Consider the following 24,340-nt stretch of genomic DNA (forward strand, 5'->3'; position numbering starts at 1 on the left):
GGTTGCGGCAGGCCACTTGGCCAGGGATGGGGACGCCGAGCGTCGGCCTCTCCCACACAGCCTGCATCATACACCCTCAGATTCCGGGGGCTAGGAGCTACTGCGCATGCGCACACACTCTAGTGCGCATGTGCAGAGGTCCTGGCACGGTTTTCAGCGCTGGGGCCTAGCTCCGCCCCCTAATCCAGTTGCCACGCTATGCCACCATGGAGGAGAGGCTGGGGAGCGGACAAACTCGGCCCGAAAATTTTTTGCCGCCCTTGGAGTTCTACAAAAGCGGCGCACCTCTGGTGAGTACACCAGAAATCTGTACTGGCCAAATTTAGGCCCATACAAACGAGTGTAATATTCGTATAATTCATATAACATGTGGCTCCAAGACAAAAACTTGTACATCCCTAAAATAAAAGTTTTTCTTGAATTTTGCTGATGTGCAATTTGTGTATAAACTATACATTATAAAATAAGCAGATAGCAGTTGAGGCCAAAGACCAAAAGTGTGCCATTTGACAGTATTAAATGTTACAGGTCGGGGACAAAGGCTTCAGGGGCATGATCAAAGATTAAGCAGGCTGGCGAGTTAACTACCCCTTAACAAGCCTCGCTTTAACCACTCACTAGGACGAAGCAGATAAATACATTTATATTTAAGAATAAATTGTGGTTGCTTTATAATGTTTGGGCGTGGTTACTGAAATTTTGAGATGAACCACGCATAATTGACGTTGGCGAGACTTAACATTGGATACTAGGAGGTACAGTAGCTATTTGGCTAGAAGTACATTAAGTACATTTGTTTTTCTATGCTCTTCTCCCTTCTTATAGTTCTACTGTTCCAGTACAGGATCCGCTGCCCAAAATTGGCAATAATACACCATTTGAAATAAATATAGATTGCTATCTCTGTCTGAATCATAGTATTAGTTTACAGAAGATATGCCAAAACTTGCAGTATAGTTGTTAGACCACATTTAGAATATTGTGTTCAGTTCTAGTCAATACTCTACTGAAAAAAACATACAAACAGTAGAAAGGGTGCAGAGAGAAACAGCATAACTGACCAGATGTATAAAGGGAATGAGCTATGGAAAAAGATTAGAGCAGCCAAAGGTGTATAGAAGAGCAAGGTGGTGATCCAATTGAGGACCTAAATAGCAGAGATCAGATAAACCCAGATTATTATTTCAGAGTAGGCCAGGAAAATAGGACCAGAATGCACACATTTAAATTAGTGGAGAATAAATTTAAAACCAGTATTAGAATATTTTAACTCAGTGATAAATGTTTAGAATAATTGAGAAAGGGACGAGAGCCAAAAACATAAAGATCATTCAGAAGGTAGTTAGATGGCAAGCTGGAAGAACCAGTGTACACGAGGTACAAGGTTCGACGGATTGAACAGGCTATTCTCATTCTTGAACTTTTGTTCTTATGGGCATTTTATCACTTAAATTAGTTCAGATGTAGTTTGAGGGCATAGCCTTCGGTTCCACCCACATCTGATTTGTGCAACAATAATTGCGCTAATTGCAGGAGGGCTGTGCCTGCTTCTCTTGTATCTGTGATTCATCCATTATCAAATCACAATATGTTTGGTTGGAATTTGGGGCTGCATGCATTTGCTATATTTTGTTAAATATAATTACAATATTTTGCAAAGAATTATTGGCATGAAGTAAACTAATGGGAACTGAATTGACTTCACCAAGTAACCACATCTTTTCCAACTGGCAGTATTAATTGATCACTTGAATAAATAACCTTGCAGAAACCATTGTGGTCTGCCTTACTGCTCCTTGTTGAAATTTATTCTATCGGTAGGTTCTGTTAAGACCACTGATTGCGGTGGAACTTGAACGCACTTTCATGTTGAGCAGAGGTGGCATGATATTCACAAGTTCTGGAACATGAAGATTCTCTTTTTATTCTGTTACAAATCACTACCTGCCATGTTGTAATCACTGAATTATGTAAAACAACTTCATGCTGCACAGACGGTTTTTCATTCAAGAGAAGGTGCCAAGGAATTCCAAACGCTCCAGGCAACTGTTTCATGCCAATAGTCAAGGTTTCTAAAGGAACATTTTCCCCGATTTTACTATCTGGAATTAAACAGCAGTGGTGGGAACTTGGTCTAATATTCCCCCACAGCAAGATGTCCGGATTACAATGGAAGTACAGTGTTCAGCGCTGGTTTCTGTATCATAACACCTCTCTCCAAAAGGTATAAAGCTCTGTTTACTGGTGTCCACACCCAGCTTTTCACACAAGATTTTATTCTGATTGTTACATTTGGGGCAAAAAAAGTTTAACATGTTGGTAAGTGTGAATTCTGGTCTGGCTGGAATTCACAACTGTTCCCTGCTGTTCTGAAATCAACCCTGATATAATAGTGTTGTTTTTTTACTAACATTCTCACCAGTCTATTCAACCACGATCAGTACCTTGTTCAACTGAATGAAAAAACACTCGCAGAGGAGATAAACATTGCCAGGGATCATGCCTGTGGTTCGGAACAGTCTTTAAATAGGAGATGGCATTTGCTGGGGGAAAATTTCTCCTGTAATGCTTGTTTAGGAAGTTAATGGCAGTAACACACTGGAGTAAACAGGATTCCAGCCGAAGACTTGAAGTGCCATTAGTTGTATACAAAAGAGGATTGTTTCTTATGGTGACACTTATCTGCTTAATTGCAAAATTTTATTATATTTAAAAAATAGTGATGGACGACTATACCAAGAGCAATTATGCATAATATAGTAGACTTCAAAAATTGTGATTAAAGATCTTTTAATTAAAATGAACTACAAAATTGGGACATTTCCCTCCCTCAACCCCCTAGAGAAAATTATTTTATGTAGAATTCTGTACAATTTACAGTACAATAAACAGACCATTTGGTCTAACAGGTCAATACCAGTATTTATGCTCCACATGAGCCTACATCCAATCTTCTTCATCCAAGCCTATCAGCATAAACCTTCTATTCTTTTCACCCTCATGTTTTTATCAACTAGTCCTTGTGGTAGCGACTATAATTGTATTCACTTTCAGGAAGACTGGTGGGATCTGGTTGAGTTTCAACGACAACTTTCATTCATACAGTAACTTTTATGCAACAAGACTCCTTATAGCGGAAGTAGGAGAGATGATCAAAGGTCTGGTTAAAGAGCTATGGGCTAGAAATTCCCCAGCCTGTCGTTTTTTGATAAATAATGGGGTATGGCGAGAAAGCAGGAAGGGGGTACTGAAGTTGCATGTTCAGCCATGAACTTATTGAATGGCGGTGCAGGCTAGAAGGGCCGAATGGCCTACTCCTGCACCTATTTTCTATGTTTCTATGTTTGTGAAGAAATAATAAAAATTTTGCCATATTTTAATGGGGTAAATTTGGCCACAAAATACACCGGTCATTAAAAACGGCGTTGCACAAGGATTCATGACAGAAACAGTGATCTCAACAACTTTAGCCCGAGGCCTATCAACACCAAAAATACAGGGCCCGGGAGTGGAGAAAACACACAGCAAAAAATTGCAGAAAAACAAAAAATCAAAAATCACAAAACATTTACAAGATCCTTAACTAAGTAATTGCTGCAAAAGAATTAAAAAATTAAAAATGTAACTTACCTTTTTTGCAGGTCTTCATACTTACCGACGTTTCTGAGGCTGCAATGTCTGCTTTTCTTGTGCGTTTTTTTTTTCATCCGAGTATGGGTTCGCTGAATGGCCAAATTTAGGCGGTGCGATATTTTTTCACGTTGCACCAGGGCGACATGCTTTTCGGCTATATTTTGAAAATGCCATTCTTAAACATTGAGGAATTTTATGCACTTCATTTTAAGAAAAAAAAGTTTTAACGTAAAAAAATCAACATTAAAATGTGCTTTAAGCTGGCTAATTTCTAGCCCTAAGCTTTTAGGAGTGTTTTGAAGATGAAGGAGGTAACATGGGAAAAGAGTTCCACATTTCAGGATGTCATGGGATGAGAGGGGACCCCCCAAATAGAAAGCCTAAAGAATGATGGGTGTGTGCTGGTTGTGGGGTTAGAGAAGATTGCAGAGTTAGGGTAGAGCAAGGATTTGAGCTGGTAGATAAGGAACCAGTGAGCACAGAAGTGATGAACGTACTGGACTTTGTGTGGGTTAAGGTACTGGACACAGAGATCTGAACGGTGTATGGACCGGAGCTGGGGAGTCCAGTGTGAAGAGCACTGAAGAAAATAGGGTCTTAATGTGACAGGTATGAATAAAAGTCTTGACAATTGTGGGGGTGAAGTGGGTGGGAAATGTTCTGGAGGTTGCACAATTTATCTGTTTAGTCTGAGCATGCAGGCAGAGTTTGAGATAGACTTGATGCCTAAAGCAGAGGGTTTCTTGTGGGAGCCAAACAACATGACTTCGGTCTTGTTGAGAAGAAGAAAGTTCTGGCTAACAGGCAGTTGACACCGTGGAAACAATTGTGGAATCAAGGGTGGAAGAGGAGAGATCAAACTGATTGTAAGTCGGCAGATGATGTGAAAGCTGGGCCCAAGATGACATTCCTGAGCGGAACATGCTAAATTTGAATGCTCAGCAATCACTAACTTTTACAGTCAGTCAGGTTCTGGCATCCTTAGTATATTTTAGTAACCCAAAAGGAAAATTGAGAGGAGAGCCAGATGGAGTGATCCCAGCACCTTATGCTGTCATTATATTTGTATTTTCTGTTGGTACTGTGCCATCTTTTGTGCTGCACCAATGCCATATTGTGCCATGTAATTCAGCTGATTTTCTCCTGATCTCAAATGATGCCAACAGTGGTGTAAAATGATTTCTGCTGGCACAGTTGGTCTATAACTATATACAAAGTGAGACTGCAAACATTTCAGTCCAGAATCCTGGGTTAGAGAAATACTGCAATTGTTTTGTCTGTTTAGATTGCGAGGATGTGTGTTTTTTTTTACTGCCTGCTTTGGAGTCCGCAGGTCCCTGTGAGGATTCTTCAATCTGATTGGTTGAAGAGCCTCCCTGCTGCTTGGTCTGCTCACAGGCATCACACATCCCCTGAAGAGGGCACCGCAGATTCCCGAAAACTAAAAATCTCCGCTGACAAGCCTGCGAAAAGTCAGTGGGCAATTGTACGTGAGGTGAATGGCGAAAGCCGAATCTTCGCCGCTCACAGCAAAATCTGGGCTCAATTAGATAGTTTCACTTGATAACTTACAAATCATGCTTACTAAATACCATTGTGAACAATATCATAATATTAGACACAAAGAAAAGAGCAGTACTAGTTTTGTTTGGGGCAATTATTATTGGTGCTTCATCATTCTGCTCAGTGCTGGGCATCACCCGCTAGAGTGGGCTGTGGTTTGTATCTTCTGATCGTGGGTGAAAGTGCAGCGAATGAGGGTACGGGGCCCAGAAGAGCAGAGGGCGCAGGTGCAGCAAGGGCCAGCCCACACTGCGATATATGTGCGCACTAGGTCCATGCAGCAGAGCAGGTCTCCAGTCGTCCTGGTTCAAATTCTTGCCACTGGATAAAGGTCTAGCTCTGTCGAGCCTGTGTGGTGGCTGATGTGCAATAGTCACCACACGTTAAAGAAATCCACGCACAGGTATCTTTCACCCCCTCAAATTGGAGTTCAGGACTGGAACATTGGGTCCTTCATTGAAACATCTGTGAACTCTTGTGGAAGCAAGTCATCCTCATTCGAGGGACCGCCTAAAATGATGATGCATAGTGATTATGTTACGGGACTAGTAATCCAGAGGCCTGGACTAATAAACCAAAGACGCGAGTTCAAATTGCACCACGACAGCTGCGAATATAAATTCAGTTAATTAACTAAATCTGAAATAAAACACGAGTACCAGTAATGATGACCATGAAACTACCGGATTGGCATAAAAACCCATTTGGTTCACTAACGCCCCTTAGGGAAGGAAATCTGCTGCCCTTACCTGCTCTTGCCTATATGTGACTCCAGACCCACAGTAATATGAATGACTCTTAACTGCCCTTAGAAATGGTTCAACAAGACACTCAGTTGTACCGCAAACCACTGCAAAGAAGAACTGCAGCAGTTCAAGAAGGCGGCTCACTACCGCCTTCTCAAGGGCAATTAGGGATGGACAATAAATGCTGGCCTTGCCAGTGACGCCCACATCCCGTAAACGAATAATAAAAAAAACATTTATTCAGCATTCCTTTGCTGCTCATGTGGCTGAGGGATAAATTTTGGGTAGGACATCGGGAGAACGCCTGTGCTCTTCTTTGAATAGTAACGTAGAATCTTTTACAGCCACCTAAGAGGACAGACAAGACCTCGGGTTAACGTCTCATCCTAAAGTCAACCTCCGACAGTGCAGCACTCCCTCAGTACTGTACTGAAGTGCCAACCTGGATTGTGTGCTCAAGGCCGGGAATGGGGCTAGAATCCTCAACCTTATGACTCAGAGATAACAGTATTACAAGCCTGACATCTATAGCATACTCTTCTGCTATGACTATACAGCAAACCCATGGCATAATGCCAATAATTCAAGTTTTGCTATTTCAGATTTTCAAGGACAGACTGTTGTGGTGTACAGTCTCAGGTAATTTGGGAGAAGTTTTTCTTTTATATGTTTTGCACATTCATATCGTCAACTCAGTGGATATATACCATGGACATTGAGGGTGATGTATATATGTATAGGGAGGAAGGAATTGAATCTCGATTCCATGAGGTTATTTGCTATGTATCTGAATCAGCCTCAGCATGAAATTAATCTCAAGCATGGGTTTCAATTTACACTGACACTAGTTTGGAACACACAAATTTTCCTGAATGTACAGAATTTGAGGTCGGATTTGAGCTCATTTTCTGCACGAACTAAAAGACTCAAAATCTGCATACTATGTCCTTTGATTCAGTTTTATGAAAGAACGCAGCATTCTATTTGAAAAACAAAATAATTCTCATTGAATCGCAGCACTCAAATGTATTTGGTTCTTCACTTGAGTATCCTATTGCAGAGAGTCTCTTCCAGGATGCAAGCGCTTTAAACCAATGATCTGTTCACTTGCATAAACGTATAAAATTTTTCTAAGAAAGGATATAATTGCCTTAGAGGGAGTGCAACCAAGGTTCACCAGACTGATTCCTGGAATGAGGGGCTTCTCCTATGAGGAGGGTGTAGATTAGAGTTTAGACGAATGAGAGGTAATCTCATTGAAACATAAAATTCTTAAGGGGCTTGACAGGGTAGTTGCTAGGAGGTTATGTCCCCTGGCTGTGAAGTCGATAACTAGGGATCACAGTCTCAGAATACGAGGTTGGCCATTTAGGACTAAGATGAGGAGAAATTTCTTCACTCAAAGGGTTGTGAAGGGGATTAAATGTAGATGAGAGGATTAAATGTAGTATCTCCAAATTTGCAGATGACACTAAGTTGGGTGGCAGTGTGAGCTGCGAGGAGGATGCTGTGAGGCTGCAGAGCGACTTGGATAGGTTAGGTGAGTGGGCAAATGCATGGCAGATGAAGTATAATGTGGATAAATGTGAGGTTATCCACTTTGGTGGTAAAAACAGAGAGACAGACTATTATCTGAATGGTGACAGATTAGGAAAAGGGGAGGTGCAAAGAGACCTGGGTGTCATGGTACATCAGTCATTGAAGGTTGGCATGCAGGTGCAGCAGGCGGTTAAGAAAGCAAATGGCATGTTGGCCTTCATAGCAAGGGGATTTGAGTACAGGGGCAGGGAGGTGTTGCTACAGTTGTACAGGGCATTGGTGAGGCCACACCTGGAGTATTGTGTACAGTTTTGGTCTCCTAACCTGAGGAAGGACATTCTTGCTATTGAGGGAGTGCAGCGAAGGTTCACCAGACTGATTCCCGGGACTGACCTATCAAGAAAGACTGGATCAACTGGGCTTGTATTCACTGGAGTTCAGAAGAATGAGAGGGGACCTCATAGATACATTTAAAATTCTGACGGGGTTAGATGCAGGAAGAATGTTCCCAATGTTGGGGAAGTCCAGAACCAGAGGTCACAGTCTAAGGATAAGAGGTAAGCCATTTAGGACCGAGATGCGGAGGAACTTCTTCACCCAGAGAGTGGTGAACCTGTGGAATTCTCTACCACAGCAAGTTGTTGAGGCCAATTCACTAAATATATTCAAAAAGGAGTTAGATGAGGTCCTTACTACTAGGGGGATCAAGGGGTATGGCGAGAAAGCAGGAATGGGGTACTGAAGTTGAATGTTCAGCCATGAACTCATTGAATGGTGGTGCAGGCTAGAAGGGCCGAATGGCCTACTCCTGCACCTATTTTCTATGTTTCTATGTTTCTATGAATCTTTGGAATTCTCTACCCCAGAGAGCTGTGGATGCTTGGTTGTTGAGTATATTCAAGACCGAGATCGATAGATTTTTGGGTACTAAGGGACTCAAGAGATATGGAGATTATGCAGGAAGGTGGAGTTGAGGTAGATCAGCCATGACTTTATTGACTGGCGCACAGGCTCGAAGGGCTGAATAGCCTACTCCTGCTCCTATTTCTTATGCTCTTTGTTTGACCTTTATAAATAACACAAATGGAGGGGGTGGGGGGGGGATGTTTTTAAGACTTGTAATCTTAAAACAAAAGTATGATATATAAAACAAAAACAACATACTGTACCATGAATAAAAGCCAAGAGAATTTCAGATAGCAAAAACATCAAGGGGTCAAAATTGGGTTGTGGACACTGCCCGTGACCGCCGGCGGTAGGCAGCAATCGCCCAGAAAGGAAGGTAAGTTATTCTCTTTATCTATTTGTTTTCATTAGTTTTAAGAGTAAGTGTATCTGTTTATCAGAGAAGTTGTTTTTTTTTCTTCCTTATTTTTCCTAGCATGGCAGCAGCCTCCCGTTGCGAAATTGAGTTGGCCTCTTGAGCTTCTGCCCCATTGGCGCCGAGGAGGAGTGTGCAACGCCAATTTTTAGCGCTGCTCTCTCATTTTTGGGAGTTAAAACTGTATTTAGCAATTTGAGGCTGCACCTAACGCCCGGCGTTAAAATCAGCACTCAGGCGATGACACCGCCTCAAAAATGGCCATAACCAATTTCGACTCCCCAGTATTTTGACTTTTAAAAAAGAAAATTCTGTATATATTTTATGAAGTTAGAAATTGCTCCTATACAATTTTGTACTTTCTATATAATCTAATTGCAAATCCTTTTTCTCTCAAAAGACAATTAAGTGAATTATGTTTTTAAAAATTAACAGAACTAGGATATATTTTTCTGAGTGTCTAAAGAGCCACGCTGTGCTTGTAGAGAGGCGAATGGATTGGATTGATTGCCTGACAAAAAGACATGCTGATGTTAACAGAAGCTGCCTATAGCGGAACAAGCATTCCTACTGCTACAGGCAACACGTGCTGGGAAACCGCTGAATGGGAGCTTTTAAAAAGTAAGAGAAATGAGCAAATTAATGATCTAACAGTTCCTTCACAGTTGGTGCCCCTTTTAGATGGTAAGCAACGTCATCTGAATACAAACAATCACATTGAATGTGGTGGGGTGGGGAGTGGGGGAAGAGGAGTGCCAGTAAGAATTGGTGGGAGGGTAGGGGGAGAAAAAGTGCCAGTGTGAACCAAGGGGTTTGTAGAAGAGTTCCATCTTGAGCTGGGAGAAAAAAGGAAGAAGAGTACCAGCTTGTATTGAGAGGAAAGGGGGAAGTGTATGAGCATGTTCTGGGTGAGAAGGGGTGAACAATGCCAGTGTGACATGAGGGGTGGGGGCAAAGGGAGGAAGAGTGTCAGTGTGAACTGAGGGGGAGGAGTCAAGAGGAGTGCCTATGTGTCATTGTGACAATCCTGGAAACAATTTTAAATCATTTATCAGATCCTGCAATAGAGACCATCAATAAGTATCAATATTTATCCAATTTCTCTGCAAGAAATAAAATAAAATTACCCCCAAATTTTTGCCACAATAATCTGCTAATACCACGTTTGGAATGTTGGGCACACCAGTTTAAGACAACACCTTCAATGTAACTACATGTCATTAGCCTGTCTTCAGGTGTTAATTTTTTTGTCATTTTTTTCAAACTGTTGGTTCAGCTCTTTTGTGTTTCCTGGTTAGCAGGTACAAGAACATAAGAAATAGGAGCATGAGTAGGCCATACAGCCCCTCGAGCCTGCTCTGTCATTCAATAAGACCATGGCCAATCTTCAACCTCAACTCCACTTTCCTGCCCAATCCCCATATCCCTTAGAGTCCAAAAATCTGGGGTAGAGAATTCCAAAGATCCACAACCCTCTTAGTGAAGACATTTTTATCTCAGTCTTATCCTGAGACTATACCCTCTTGTTCTAGACTCTCCAGCCAGAGGAAACAGCCTCTGAGCATCAAGAATGTTAGACGGAGGCTAATTAGCCCATCATACCTGCCCGAGTTTATTTGAAAGAGCCACTCACTGTGTAAAGATCCACTGGGAAATGTCACCTGTTTGTCAGTGAGAAAGGCCCAACTCCTCAGGTGAGATCGGGGTGAAGGAGCGGCGAGAGATTGTAAAGGGATGTGATCGGGGCCCAGGAGAGGCGTGAGTTCAGAGCCCAGAAGAGGCAAGGGCCCAGGGGCAGCATGGGCCAGCCCACACTGCGATATGTGTGCGCACTAGACCTGTGCAGCAAAGCTGGTCTCCAGTCGTCTTGGTTAATCCTTGCCACTGGACCAAGACCTAGCTCTGTCAAGCCCATGTGGTAGCTGCTCTGCAACGGCTACCCCACGTTTAAAAAAAAAATCCATGCACAGGTATCTTCCACTCTTCAAGATTTAGTTCGGGACCTGGAATTTTAGTCCTTCATTGAAACACCTGTGAACTTTTTTGACGTGGAAGCAAGTCATCCTCGAGCTTCTCGCTGCTCCAGCAGGTGACAGTGCAACATATTTTCGGTCGCCCCGAATCCGGGTTCATCCGACACCAAGACCGCGCACCAGAGCAGTGAACGCCGCCAGCCGCCGCCGAGATGCCTCCTAAATTCGGTCCCAACGAAATTAAAGTCATATACCTCAGATGCACTGGAGGTGAAGTTGGTGCTACCTCTGCTCTGGCTCCCAAGATCGGCCCACTTGGTCTGTCTCCCAAGAAGGTGAGTGATGACATCGCCAAGGCTGCAGGTGACTGGAAAGGCCTGCGTATCACGATCAAGCTGACTATTCAGAACCAACAGGCGCAGATTGAGGTTGTCCCATCAGTTTCTGCCCTCATCATCAAAGCCCTGAAGGAACCACCACGCGACAGGAAGAAGCAAAAGAACATTAAGCAAGTCATCCTCGATTCGAGGGACTGCCTATGATGATGATTGTTCTGCTCGTTATAAAGTAATGCAACTGAGTACTGCAGACAATGAGTAAGTGTGACCTTAGCTCATTTATTCAGACTCGAGTGCTGGTACAGCGTGGGAGGCCTGTTTATATACAAGTGCTCCCAAGGGATGCTGGGATCCCTTAGGACTCCAACAGGTAAGCCCTCTGGTGGCGGTATTATACAGGTTGCCTGGGGTTACATACATAACATCACCCCCTCCCAAAGTCAATAGTACTCTTATTTACAGGGTGAGACGATCTGGGGATTTTCGCTCCCTTGTCGATCGTATCGTTACAAATGCAGGTGTGGGCGAGTTGATTGGTTCTTCACTGGGCTGCTGGGCAGCTGGCCTTGCTGGGGATGGTGAGTTCAGTTTCATGGTCAACCGTGATGTCAGTTGCCACTTATGTGTATGTTGGAGGGTGGTTGGAGGGTATGATGGTGGTGTCCTCATCGGGTTGCTCGTAGCTGTTTGTAAATTGCAGTTTGGTTTGGTCCAAATGCTTTCTGCAAGTTAGTCCATTGGCAAGTTTGACCTGAAACACCCTACTCCCTTCTTTGGCTATGACAGTGCCAGCAAGCCATTTGGGACCATGTCCATAATTGAGTACACATACAGGGTCATTGACTTCAATATCGCATGACAACTTTGCATGATCATGGTACATGCTTTGTTGATGCCGCCTGCCCTCGAAGTGATCATGGAGGTCAGGGGGACAAGAGAGAGCCTTATATTGAGCGCCCTTTTCATGAGCAGCTCGGCTGGGCGAACCCCGGTGAGCGAGTGGGGTCTGGTGCGGTAGCTGAGCAGGACTCGGGACAGGCGGATCTGCAGAGAGCCTTCCGACATGCGTTTCGAGCTTTGCTTGATGGTCTGGACTGCTCATTCTGCCTGACCGTTGGATGCGGGCTTGAATGGGGCAGATGTGACGTGCTTGATCCCCTTACGGGTCATAAATTCCTTAAATTCAGCACTCGTGAAGCACGGCTCATTGTCGCTGACAAGGACATCAGGCAGGCTGTGTGTGGCAAACATGGCTCGTAGGCTTTCGATGGTGGCAGTGGACGTGCTTCCAGACATTATTACACATTAATCTATTTTGAATAAGCATCCACACCAACCAAAAATATTTTGCCTAGGAACGGACCCGCAAAGTCAACGTCGATCCTCGATCACGGTTTGGAAGGCCATGACCACAAACTTAGCGGTGCCTCTCTGGGTGCATTGCTCAGTTGAGAGCAAGTGTTGCATTGGCGCATGCCTACTTCAAGTCTGAGTCGATGCCGGGCCATCACAAATGGGATCTGGCTATAGCTTTCATCATTACTATGCCTGGGTGGGTACTATGTAGATTGTGTATGAACGTTTCCCTGCCTTTCTTAGGCAAAACCATGTGATTACCCCACAAAAGACAGTCCGTCTGAATGAACATTTCGTCTTTGTGCCGCTGGAATGGCTTGATCTCTTTATGCATCTCCGCTGGGACGCTGGACCAGCTCCCATGGAGGACACAGTTTTTTTTTAACAAGGCACAGTAAAGGATCCTGGATGGTCCAGGTCCTGATCTGGTGGGCCGTAATGGGTGACTTTTCGTTTTTGAATACATCCATCACCAAGCGCAAGTCTGCAGGCTGTGCCATTTCCACCCCAGTGGGGGGCAATGATAGCTGACTTAGAGCATCAGCGCAGTTCTCTGTGCCTGGTCTGTGGCAGATTACATAGTTGTATGCAGCCAGCGTGAGCGCCTATAGAAACATAGAAAATAGGTGCAGGAGTAGGCCATTCGGCCCTTCGAGACTGCACCACCATTCAATTAGATCATGGCTGATCATTCCCTCAGTACCCCTTTCCTGCTTTCTCTCCATACCCCTTGATCCCCTTAGCCGTAAGAGCCATATCCAACTCCCTCTTGAATACATCCAATGAACTGGCATTAACAAATCTGCGGCAGAGAATTCCACAGGTTAACAACTCTGAGTGAAGAAGTTTCTCCTCATCTCAGTCCTAAATGGCTTACCCCTTATCCTTAGACTGTGTTCCCTGGTTCTGGACTTCCCCAACATCGGGAACATTCTTCCCGCATCTAACCTGTCCCGTCCCGTCAGAATCTTATATGTTTCTATGAGATCCCATCTCATCCTTCTAAACTCCAATGTATAAAGGCACAGTTGATCCAGTCTCTCCTCATATGTCAATCCTGCCATCCCGGGAATCAGTCTGGTGAACCTTCGCTGCACTCCCTCAATAGCAAGAACGCCCTTTCTCAGATTAGGAGACCAAAACTGAACACAATATTCCAGATGAGGCCTCACCAAGGTCCTGTACAACTGCAGTAAGACCTCCCTGCTCCTATACTCAAATCCCCTAGCTATGAAGGCCAACATACCATTTGCCTTCTTCACCGCCTGCTGTACCTGCATGCCAATCTTCAAAAACTGATGAACCATGACACCCAGGACTTGTTGCATCTCCCCTTTTCCTAATCTGCCGCCATTCAGATAATATTCTGTCTTTGCGTTTTTGCCCCCAAAGTGGATAACCTCACATTTATCCACATTATACTGCATCTGCCATGCATTTGCCCACTCACCTAACCTGTCCAAGTCACCCTGCAGCCTCCTAGCATCCCCCTCAGAGCTCACACCGCCACCCAGTTTAATGTCATCTGCAAACTTGGAGATATTACACTCAATTCCTTCATCCAAATCATTGATGTATATTGTAAAGAGCTGGGGTTCCAGCACTGAGCCCTGCGGCACTCCATTAGTCATTGCCTGCCATTCTGAAAAGGACCCGTTTATCCCGACTCTCTGCTTCTTGTCTGCCAATCAGTTTTCTATCCACGTCAGTATATTACCCCCAATACCATGTGCTTTGATTTTGCACACCAAATTCTTGTGTGGGACCTTATCAAAAGCCTTTTGAAAGTCCAAATACACCACATCCACTGGTTCTCCCTTGTCCACTCTACTAGTTACATCCTCAAAAAATTCCAGATTTGTCAAGCATGATTTCCCCATCATAAATCCATGCTGACTTGGACCGATCCTGTCACTGCTTTCCAAATGTGCTGCTATTTCATCCTTAATAATTGATTCCAACATTTTCCCCACTTCTAATATCAGGCTAACCGGTCCATAATTACCCACTTTCTCTCTCCCTCCCTTTTTAAAAAGTGGTGTTACATTAGCTATCCTCCAGTCCATAGGAGCTGATCCAGAGTCGATAGACTGTTGGAAAATGATCACCAATGCATCCACTATTTCTAGGGCCACTTCCTTAAGTGCTCTGGGATGCAGACTATCAGGCCCCGGGGATTTATCGCCCTTCAATCCCATCAATTTCCCCAACACAATTTTCCGCTTAATAAGGATATCCTCCAGTTCCCCGCTCTCACTAGATCCTCAGTCCCCTAGTACTTCCGTAAGGTTATTTGTGTCTTCCTTCGTGAAGACAGAACCAAAGTATTTGATCAACTGGTCTGCCATTTCTTTGTTCCCCATTATAAATTCACCTGAATCCGACTGCAAGGGACCTATGTTTGTATTCACTAATCTTTTTCTCTTCACATATCTATAGAACCTTTTGCAGTCTGTTTTTATGTTCCCGGCAAATTCTTCTCATACTCTATTCTCCCCCTCTTAATTAAATCCTTTATCCTCCTCTGCTGAATTCTAAATTTTTCCCAGTCCTCAGGTTTGTTGCTTTTTCTGGCCAATTTATATGCCTCTTCCTTGGATTTAACACTCTCCTTAATTTCCCTTATTAGCCACGGTTGAGCCACCTTCTCCGTTTTATTTTTACTCCAGACAGGGATGTACAATTGCTTAAGTTCATCCACGTGATCTTTACATGTTTGCCATTGTCTATCCACCATCAACCCTTTATGTATCATTTGCCAGTCTATTCTAGCCAATTCATGCCTCAAACTACCTTTCCTTAAGTTCAGGACCCTAGTTTCTGAATTAACTGTGTCACTCTCCATCTTAATAAAGAATTCTACCATGTTCTGGTCACTCTTCCGCACAACAAGATTGCTAATTAGTCCTTTCTCATTACACATCACCCAGTCTAGGATGGCCAGCTCCCTAGTTGGTTCCTCGACATATTGGTCTAGAAAACCATCCCCAATAGACTCCAGGAAATCCTCCTCCACCGCATTGCTACCAGTTTGGTTAGCCCAATCAATATGTAGATTAAAGTCACCCATGCTGTACCTTTATTGCATGAATTCCTAATTTCTTGTTTGATGCTGTCCCTAACTTTACTCTACTGTTTGGTGGCCTGTACATAACTCCCACTAGCGTTTGCTACCCCTTGGTATTCCGCAGCTCCACCCATACTGATTCCACATCATCCAAGCTAATGTCCTTTCTTACCATTGCATTAATTTCCTCTTTAACCAGCAATGCCACCCCACCTCCTTTTCCTTTCTGTCTATCCTTCCTAAATGTTGAATACCCCTGGATGTCGAGTTCCCAGCCTTGGTCACCCTGGAGCCATGTCTCCGTGATGCCAATTACATCATAACCGTTAACTGCTATCTGCGCAGTTAATTCGTCCATTTTATTCCGAATACTCCTCGCATTGAGGCACAGAGCCTTCAGGCTTGTCTTTCTAACACACTTTGCCCCTTTAGAATTTTGGTGTAATGTGGCCCTTTTTGCCTTAGGTTTCTCTGCCCTCCACTTTTACTTTTCTTCTTTCTATCTTTTGCTTCTGCCCCCATTCTACTTCCCTCTGTCTCCCTGCATAAGTTCCCATCCCCCTGCCATATTAGTTTAACTCCTCCCTAACAGCACTATCTTTGGATGCGGGCAGAGGCATTGGTATTATTCCCTTTGCTCTCTGAGAATAGCGATATGAGCGGTTTATAGACAGTTTCTAGCTCAAACTTGAGACCAAACAGATACTGGTGCATCTTTTTCACCCCGTAAACGCATGCCAGAGCTTCTTTTTCAATCATGCTGTAGGCCCTTTCGGCCTTGGACAAACTCCTGGACGCATAGGTGACTGGTTGCAATGTTCCCAAGCTTGTTGTAACACACACCTGACCCCGTATGAAGATGTATTGCAAGCTAGCACTAAACATTTACATGGGTTACACAAGACAAGCAGTTTGTTGGAACATAACAGATTTCTGGCTTTCTCAAAAGCAGCCTCTTGTGATTTCCCCCATAGCCAGTCATCTCCCTTGCGTAGCAGCACATGTAGGGGTTCTAGCAAGGTGCTTAACACGGGTCGGAAATTACCTAAATAGTTGAGTCGTCCCAGGAACGACCGCAGCTCAGTCATGTTGTGGTCTCGGCGCGTACTTGATGGCCTCCGTCTTGGAGTCGGTGGGTCTGATGCCGTCTGCCGCGATTCTTCTCCCCAAGATCTCGACCTCTGGTGCGAGGAAAACACACTTCAAGCGTTTCAACCTAAGTCCCACGTGATCTAGCCGACTTAAAACCTCTTCCAGGTTCTTCAAGCATTCGATGGTGTCCCAACCTATGACCAGTATGTTGTCCTGGAAAACCACGGTGCGCGGAACCGACTTTAGCAGACTCTCCATGTTTCTTTGGAAAATTGCCGCAGCCGATCAAATCCCAAATGGACATTTATTGTACATGAACAGACCTTTGTGCGTGTTGATGCAGGTGAGGCCTTTCGAAGATTCCACCAGCTCCTGCGTCATGTAGCCTGAGGTCAGGTCCAACTTGGTGAACGTCTTTCCTCCAGCCAGGGTCACAAATAGGTCATCTGCCTTAGGTAGCGGGTACTGGTCCTGTAGCGAAAGACGGTTAGTTGTTACTTTATAGTCGCCACAAACTCTGACCGTGCCATCGCCTTTGAGAACCAGGACAGTAGTACTAACCCACTCGTTGAACTCCACCGACGCGATGATGCCTTCTTGCTGCAGCCTGTCCAGCTCAATTTCCACTTTCTCTCGCATCATATATGGCACCTCCCGTGCCTTGTGGTGGATGGGTAGTGTACCGGGAACCAAGTGCATCTGTACCTTTGTCCCCGAGTAACTTCCGATGCCTGGCTCAAACAATGATGGGAACTTGCTCAGAACCTGTGCACATGATGCGTCGTCAACAGAAGAGAGCGCTAGGATGTCGTCCCAGTTCCAGCGGATTTTTCTCAGCCAGCTTCTGTCGAACAGTGTGGGGCCATCTCCTGGTACAATCCATAGTGGGAGTTCGTGCAATGCTCCATCATAGGAGACTTTTACTGCTGCGCTGCCAATTACAGGGATCAGTTTTTTAGTGTACGTTCTTAGCTTGGTATGAATGGGGCTAAGCTGGGGCTTGTGTGCCTTGTTACACCACAGCCTGTTGAAAACCTTTTTGCTCATGATAGACTGACTCGCACCCATGTCCATGGATACTGGAATTCCATCCAGTTCGACTGTTAACACGATCGGTGGACATTTCATGGTGAAGGTGTGTACCCCGTACACTTCTGCCTCCTCGGTTCGAGTCTCTAGTTCAGCCTAATCCGCCATGGATCTGTTCTCGTCTGCAATGTGGTGGTTTGCAGCTCGTCTGCACATTCGCTGGAGGTGTCCCATTGTTCCACAGCCTTTGCACACAGTGTTTGAAGCGGCATTGATGGGCTCAATGATCACCTCCACAGCGCCAATAAGGTGGTAACGATTGATGGAAGACTCGGTCATCTGAGGTCATGCAGCTGCCAGCATGTACGTTCTACCGTATGCATTCCTACCTGAAAACTACGTTACTTTGTGTACAGTACTTACTGAAACCTCTTTATGCTGCAAGATTTGTTTATCGCTGGTGGACATAAATGCCTGGGCTATCGTTATGGCTTTGCTCAGATTCGGGGTTTCAACAGTCAATAGTTTGTGAAGGCTAATCTCATGGCCAATGCCAAGCACACAAAAGTCTCTTAGCATTTGCTCAAGGAATCCATCGAATTCGCAATGTCCTGCAAGGCGCCTTAGTTCGGCGACGCAGCTCGCCACTTCCTGGCTTTCAGACCACTGACACGTGTAGAATCGATACCTTGCCATCAGAACGCTTTCTTTCAGATTTAGGTGCTCCCGGACCAGAGTATACAGTTCTTCATAGGATTTGGTTGTTGGTTTCACCGGAGTGAGAAGATTCTTCATGAGGCCATATTGTTGCCCCGCAGACGGTGAGGAGAATCACCCTTCTTTTGGCAGCGTTCTCATCCTCTTCCAGCTCGTTGGCTACGAAGTATTGATCGAGTCGCTCCCAATCGTCCCCTTCTGAGAATTTCTCCAGAATACCAACAGTTCTCTGCATTTTCACGTGGTTGTTCGTTATCTCGTCGCCATTTGTTATGCTCGTTATAAAGTAATGCAACTGAGTACTGCAGACAATGAGCAAGTGTGACCTTAGCCCCTTTATTCAGACTCCAGAGGGCTGGTACAGCGTGGGAGGCCTGCTTATGTACAGTGTTCCCAAGGGATGCTGGGATCCCTTGGGATTCCAACAGGTAAGCCCTCTGGTTATACAGGTTACCTGGGGTTGCATACATAACAATGATGACCTGGGGGACTCTTCAACTGAAGCTATCGACTCCAATCTACTATCTCTTCCTTTTCCAAATGTCCTTTTATGTCTCAGGATTGCTACCAGTGCCATGTGCTAGTCAGAGTAGGAATTGCAGGATAGCTCAGATGAATACATGGCTTGAGGAATGGTGCAAGGGGGAGGGATTCAAATTCCTGGGGCATTGGAACCGGTTCTGGGGGAGGTGGGACCAGTACAAACCAGACGGTCTGCACCTGGGCAGGACCGATGTCCTAGGCGGAGTGTTTGCTACTGCTGTTGGGGAGGGTTTAAACTAAAAAGGCAGGGAGATGGGAATCTAAGCAAGGAGGCAGAGGGAAGTAAAAAGGGGGCAAAAGCAAAAGGTAGGAAGGAGAAAAGCAAGAGTAGAGGGCAGAGAAATCAAGAGCAAAAATCAAAAAGGGCCACATTACAACATAATTCTAAAAGGACAAAGAGTGTTCAAAAAACAAGCCTGAAGGCTCGGCGTCTCAATGCGAGGAGCATTCATAATAAGGTGGATGAATTGACTGCGCAGATAGCTGTTAACGGATATGATGTAATTGGGATTACGGAGACATGGCTCCAAGGTAACCATGGCTGGGAACTCAACATCCAGGGGTATTCAATATTCAGGAAGGACAGACATGAAGGAAAAAAGGTGGGGTAGCGTTACTGGTTAAAGAGGACATTAGCGTAGAAGATGTGGAATCTATATGGGTAGAGCTGCGAAACACCAAAGGGCAGAAAACATTAGTGGGAGTGGTGTACAGACCACCAAACAGTAGAAGAGAGGTTGGGGATGGCATCAAACATGAAATTAGGGAGGCATGCAATAAGCAATACTGTGGTGGAGGATTTCCTGGAGTGTATAAAGGATGGTTTTCTAGACCAATATGTCGAGGAACCAACTAGAGAGCAGGCCATCCTAGACTGGGTTTTGTGTAACGAGAGAGGATTAATTAGCAATCTGCTCGTTTGGGGCCCCTTGGAGAAGAGTGACCATAATATGGTAGAATTCTTCATTAAGATGGAGAGTGACACAGTTAATTCGGAGACTAGGGTCCTGAACTTAAAGAAAGGAAAGTTTGACGATGTGAGACGTGAATTGGCTAGGATAGACTAGAGAATGATATTTAAAGGATTGACAGTGGATAGGCAATGGCAGATATTTAAATATCACATGGATGAACTGCAACAATTGTCCTGTGTGGCGTCAGAATAATAAAGGAAAGGTGGCTCAACCGTGGATAACAAGGGAAATTAGGGAAAGTGTTAACTCCAAGGAAGAGGCATATAAATTGGCCAGAAAAAGCAGCAAACCTGAGGACTGGGAGAAATTTAGACTTCAGCAGAGGAGGATTAAGGGTTTAATTAGGAGGGGGAAAATAGAGTATGAGAGTAAGCTTGCGGGGAACATAAAAATGGACTGCAAAAGGTTCTATAGATATGTGAAGAGAAAAAGATTAGTGAAGACTAATGTAGGTCCCTTGCAGTCAGAATCAGGTGAATTCATAATGGGGAACAAGGAAATGGCAGACCAATTGAGCAAATACTTTGGTTCTGTCTTCACTAAGGAAGACACCGAAAATATTCGAGGACCGAGGGTCCAGCGAGAAGGGGGAACTGAGGGAAATCCTTATTAGTCAGGAAATGGTGTTAGGGAAATTGAAGGGACTGAAACATAGAAAATAGGTGCAGGAGTAGGCCATTTGGCCCTTCTAGCCTGCACCGCCATTCAATGAGTTCATGGCTGAACATGCAACTTCAGTACCCCATTCCTGCTTTCTCACCATACCCCTTGATTCCCCTAGTAGTAAGGACTTCATCTAACTCCTTTTTGAATATATTTAGTGAATTGGCCTCAACAACTTTCTGTGGTAGAGAATTCCACAGGTTCACCAGTCTCTGGGTGAAGAAATTCCTCCTCATCTCGGTCCTAAATGGCTTCCCCCTTATCCTTAGACTGTGTCCCCTGGTTCTGGACTTCCCCAACATTGGGAACATTCTTCCTGCATCTAACCTGTCTAACCCCGTCAGAATTTTAAACGTTTCTATGAGGTCCCCTCTCATTCTTCTGAACTCCAGTGAATACAAGCCCAGTTGCTCCAGTCTTGTTAGGGAAATTGAAGGGACTGAAGGCTGATAAATCCCCAGGGCCTGATAGTCTGCATCCCATAGTACTTAAGGAAGTGGCCCTAGAAATAGTATATGCATTGGTGGTCATTTTCCAACATTCCATGGACTCTGGTTCAGTTCCTATGGATTGGAGTTTAGCTAATGCAACCACTTTTTAAAAAAGGAGGGCGAGAGAAAACAGGGAAGTATAGACCAGTTAATCTGACATTGGTGGTGGGGAAAATGCTGGAATCAATTATTAAAGATGTAATAGCAGCGCATTTGGAAAGCAGTGACAGGATCGGTCCAAGTCAGCATGGATTTATGAAAGGGAAATCAGGCTTGACAAATCTTCTAGAGTTTTTTGAGGATGTAACTAGTAGAGTGGATAAGGGAGAACCAGTGGATGTGGTGTAATTGGACTTTTAAAAGGCTTTTGACAAGGTCCTACACAAGAGATTAGTGTGCAAAATTAAGGCACATGGTATTGGGGGTAGTGTATTGATGTGGATAGAGAACAGGCTGGCAGACAGGAAGCAAAGAGTGGGAATAAACGGGTCCTTTTCAGAATGGCAGGCATGGACTAGTGGGGTGCCGCAGGGTTCAGTGCTGGGACCCCAGCTATTTACAATGTACATTAATGATTTAGACGAAGAATTGAATGTAATATCTCCAAGTTTGCAGATGACATTAAGCTGGGTAGCAGTGCGAGCTGCGAGGAGGATGCTAGGAGGCTGTAGAGTGACTTGGACAGGTTAGGTGAATGAGCAAATGCATGGCAGATGCAGTATAATGTGGATAAGTGTGAGGTTATCCACTTTGGTGGCAAAAACAGGAAGGCAGATTATCTGAATGGTGACAGATTTGTAAAAGGGGAGGTGCAACGAGACCTGGGTGTCATGGTACATCAGTCATTGAAGGTCGGCATGCAGATACAACAGGCAGTAAAGAAAGCAAATGTCATGTTGGCCTTCATAGTGAGGGGATTTGAGTATAGGAGCAGGGAGGCCTTACTGCAGTTGTACAGGACCTTGGCGAGGCCACACCTTGAGTATTGTGTGCAGTTTTGGTCTCCTAATCTGAGGAAGGACATTCTTACTATTGAGGGAGTGCACTGAAGGTTCACCAGACTGATTCCCGAGATGGCAGGACCGACATATGAAGAAAGACTGGATTGACTCTTCTTATATTCACTGGAATTTAGAAGAAGGAGGGGATCTCATAGAAACATATAACATTCTGACGGGATTGGACAGGTTAGATGCAGGAAGAATGGTCCCGATGTTGGAAAAGTCCAGAATCAGGCGTCACAGTCTAAGGATAAGGGGTAAACCATTTAGGACCGAGATGAGGAGAAACTTCTTCACTCAGAGAATTGTGAACCTGTGGAATTCTCTACCACAGAAAGTTGTTGAGGCCAGTTCGTTAGATATAGTCAAGAGGGAGTTAGATGTGGCCCTTACGGCTAAAAGGATCAAGGAGTATGGAGAGAAAGTAGGAATGGGGTACTGAAGTTGCATGATCAGCCATGATCATATTGAATGCTAATGCAGACTCGAAGGGCCGAATGGCCTACTCCTACACCTACTTTCTATGTTTCCATGTTTCTTCCTTTTCAATTATGTACCCAATTTAAATGATTATATTTCCAGAGGAATACAATTAAAAAGCAGAGAGGTTATGTTAATCTTGTATAGAACCTTGGTTAGGCCACACTTCTGAATACTGTACACATTTCTGGCCTATATATTACAAAAAGAATATAGAGGCACTTGAGAAAATGCAAAAAGATCTACAAGGTTGATACCAGAACTGAGAGGTTACAACTATCAGGAAAGACTGAACAGGCTAGGGCTCTTGTATCTATAAAAGAGAAGGCCGAGGGGTTTGATAGGAAAGGCATAGGAGAAGATATTTCCACTTGTGGGGAGTCCAAATCGAGGGGATATAAATATTGGATAGTCACTCATGCACTAAACAGGCAAGACAGTAGAAAGAAATGCTTCCCCATATTACACACAGAGATTTATTTTTATACAAGCGTACCTAAGTGCAGCGGGTACAAAAAAAGTTATTTCTAAGTGCCAAGTAAAAACAATTATTCAATATTCTCTGGGGAGATCTCTTCGGAACATCTTTCCAAATTCTTTAATTTTCCACTTCCATACCCCAGCACCTCTTGTAACAACATAATCGCTGACTCACTTTGCGTAATGCAGTTTGTACCATGGGATCTTTACATCTTTGAAATGGCAGACAGTTTAACGTCTTATTAGAAAGATGCCACCTCCAACAGTGCAGCACTCCCTCAGTGGACCACCCCAGCCTGCGAGAGGACACCACCGCAGGTCAGGAGTATCAAAAGCTGGAGCGCCGGGCCCCTGCAACGTCGTGAGCCACCCCAACCTGCGAGAGGACAGCACCGCAGGTCAGGAGTATAAGAGCTGGAGCATGCCACTACAGCTTCCAGCGCGAGTCGTCCCAAGTGTGCGACGACTTTGAGGTGGGCGACTGGGTGACAGCATCAAGGTCCAGGTCACCGATTAGAGCATGGGCTGGAACATTGGCAGGGCCCAAGCACAGCGGAGGAGTGGGAGGGTCGTAGCGGAGGTGCGGCAAATGAGGGTACGGGGGCCAAGAAGAGCCGAGGGCCCAGGGGCAGCACGGACCAGCCCATACTGAGACTTGTGTGTGAACTAGGTCCGTGCAGCTGAGCAGGTCTCCATCTGTCCTGGTTAACCCTTGCCACTGGATAAAGGCCTAGCTCTGTCAAGCCCATGTGGTGGCTCATGTGCAACGGTTACCACACGATAAAAAAACTCTATGCACAGGCATCTTCCACCCCTGGAGTTCAGGACTGGAATATCAGGTCCTTCATTGAAACATCTATGAACTCATCCCTTTTGGTGTGGAAGCAAGTCATCCTCGTTCGAGGGACCCCCTATGATGATGAATGCACCAAGTATTTACTGTTAATAATTAACATGGAATATACATGAATACAGATTTCCAATTAAGATCCACTGTCCTACTAACACTACAAACGACTTAAGTGAGTTTAAAAGCCATTTTTGCCTGACTTTGAAGTATTACTGTTGCACATTATTTAATACAAGGAGCATTACAGCATTAATGTTGGCAGAGCTGAGCATAATTTCTGCTTCAAGTTAAACTAAATGATCCCAGAGTAAATAGTGAAACATAAATTGGTTTCCAGTTATATTTTCTACGTTATGGATGAGTGCAACTAAGAATTGCACAATCAAAAATTTTATATCGGCATAACCACAGGCACACCTGTGGCAGCTTAAATACATCTTTTTTTTAAAATCACAAATAGAATAGCACATCATATTGCCGATGC

General features: G+C 44.5%; 2 protein-coding genes across 2 annotated transcripts in view; one reads left to right on the forward strand and one right to left on the reverse strand.

Annotated features, from left to right (window-relative positions):
* Window positions 1-24,340, reverse strand: part of LOC139234870 (very long chain fatty acid elongase 6-like) — a 179,936-nt gene that overhangs the window by 52,477 nt on the left and 103,119 nt on the right. The gene's annotated exons all lie outside the window — the stretch shown is intronic.
* LOC139235149 (large ribosomal subunit protein uL11-like) lies at window positions 10,927-11,317 on the forward strand. Its single transcript, XM_070866371.1, has one exon. The coding sequence runs from the start codon at window positions 10,988-10,990 to the stop codon at window positions 11,315-11,317; it is 330 nt and encodes a 109-aa protein (XP_070722472.1). The 5' UTR covers window positions 10,927-10,987.

This window comes from Pristiophorus japonicus, chromosome 22, assembly GCF_044704955.1.
Source record: "Pristiophorus japonicus isolate sPriJap1 chromosome 22, sPriJap1.hap1, whole genome shotgun sequence".
In the NCBI taxonomy this organism is placed as follows: domain Eukaryota; kingdom Metazoa; phylum Chordata; class Chondrichthyes; family Pristiophoridae; genus Pristiophorus; species Pristiophorus japonicus.

Coding starts and splice junctions, on each gene's coding strand:
- LOC139235149 (XM_070866371.1), top strand. CDS start 10,988: ATGCCTCCTAAATTCGGTCCCAACGAAATTAAAGTCATATACCTCAGA.